At 68.5% G+C, this 413-nt stretch overlaps 1 protein-coding gene across 1 annotated transcript in view; it reads right to left on the reverse strand.

Moving 5' to 3' along the window:
- Positions 1 to 407, reverse strand: part of FOXC1 (forkhead box C1) — a 1,356-nt gene extending 949 nt beyond the window's left edge. The window contains exon 1 of the mRNA XM_019518556.1: positions 3 to 407. Within this exon, the coding sequence (XP_019374101.1) occupies positions 3 to 400 (398 nt within the window). The 5' untranslated portion in view covers positions 401 to 407. The remainder of the gene's footprint in view (positions 1 to 2) is intronic.
- Positions 408 to 413: the final 6 nt, after the last annotated feature.

Genomic DNA, 413 nt, shown 5'->3' on the forward strand with positions numbered 1-413 from the left:
GCGAGAGGTTGTGGCGGATGGAGTTCTGCCAGCCCTGCTTGTTGTCGCGGTAGAAGGGGAAGCGCTCCATGATGAACTGGTAGATGCCGTTCAGCGTGATGCGCTTGTCGGGCGCGTTCTGGATGGCCATGGTGATCAGCGCGATGTAGCTGTAGGGCGGCTTCACCATGTCCTTGGGCTGAGGCGGCGGCGTGTAGGGCCCGTAGGCGCGGGCCATGCCCCCCGCGTACTGCTCGTGGGCCGCGGGGTGCGAGTACATGCTCATGGGCGCCGGCATGGCGCTGTAGCCCCCGCCGGCCGCCGCCGCCGCCGCCGCCGCGCGGTAGTAGCTCTGCTCCCCGCCCAGGTAAGGCACGACTCCCAGCGAGTTGGGGCTGGACACGGAGTAGCGAGCCTGCATGTCCTCCTGGCCC

Source organism: Gavialis gangeticus, unplaced genomic scaffold (assembly GCF_001723915.1).
Source record: "Gavialis gangeticus isolate Ggan-Ray unplaced genomic scaffold, GavGan_comp1, whole genome shotgun sequence".
NCBI classification, from domain to species: domain Eukaryota; kingdom Metazoa; phylum Chordata; order Crocodylia; family Gavialidae; genus Gavialis; species Gavialis gangeticus.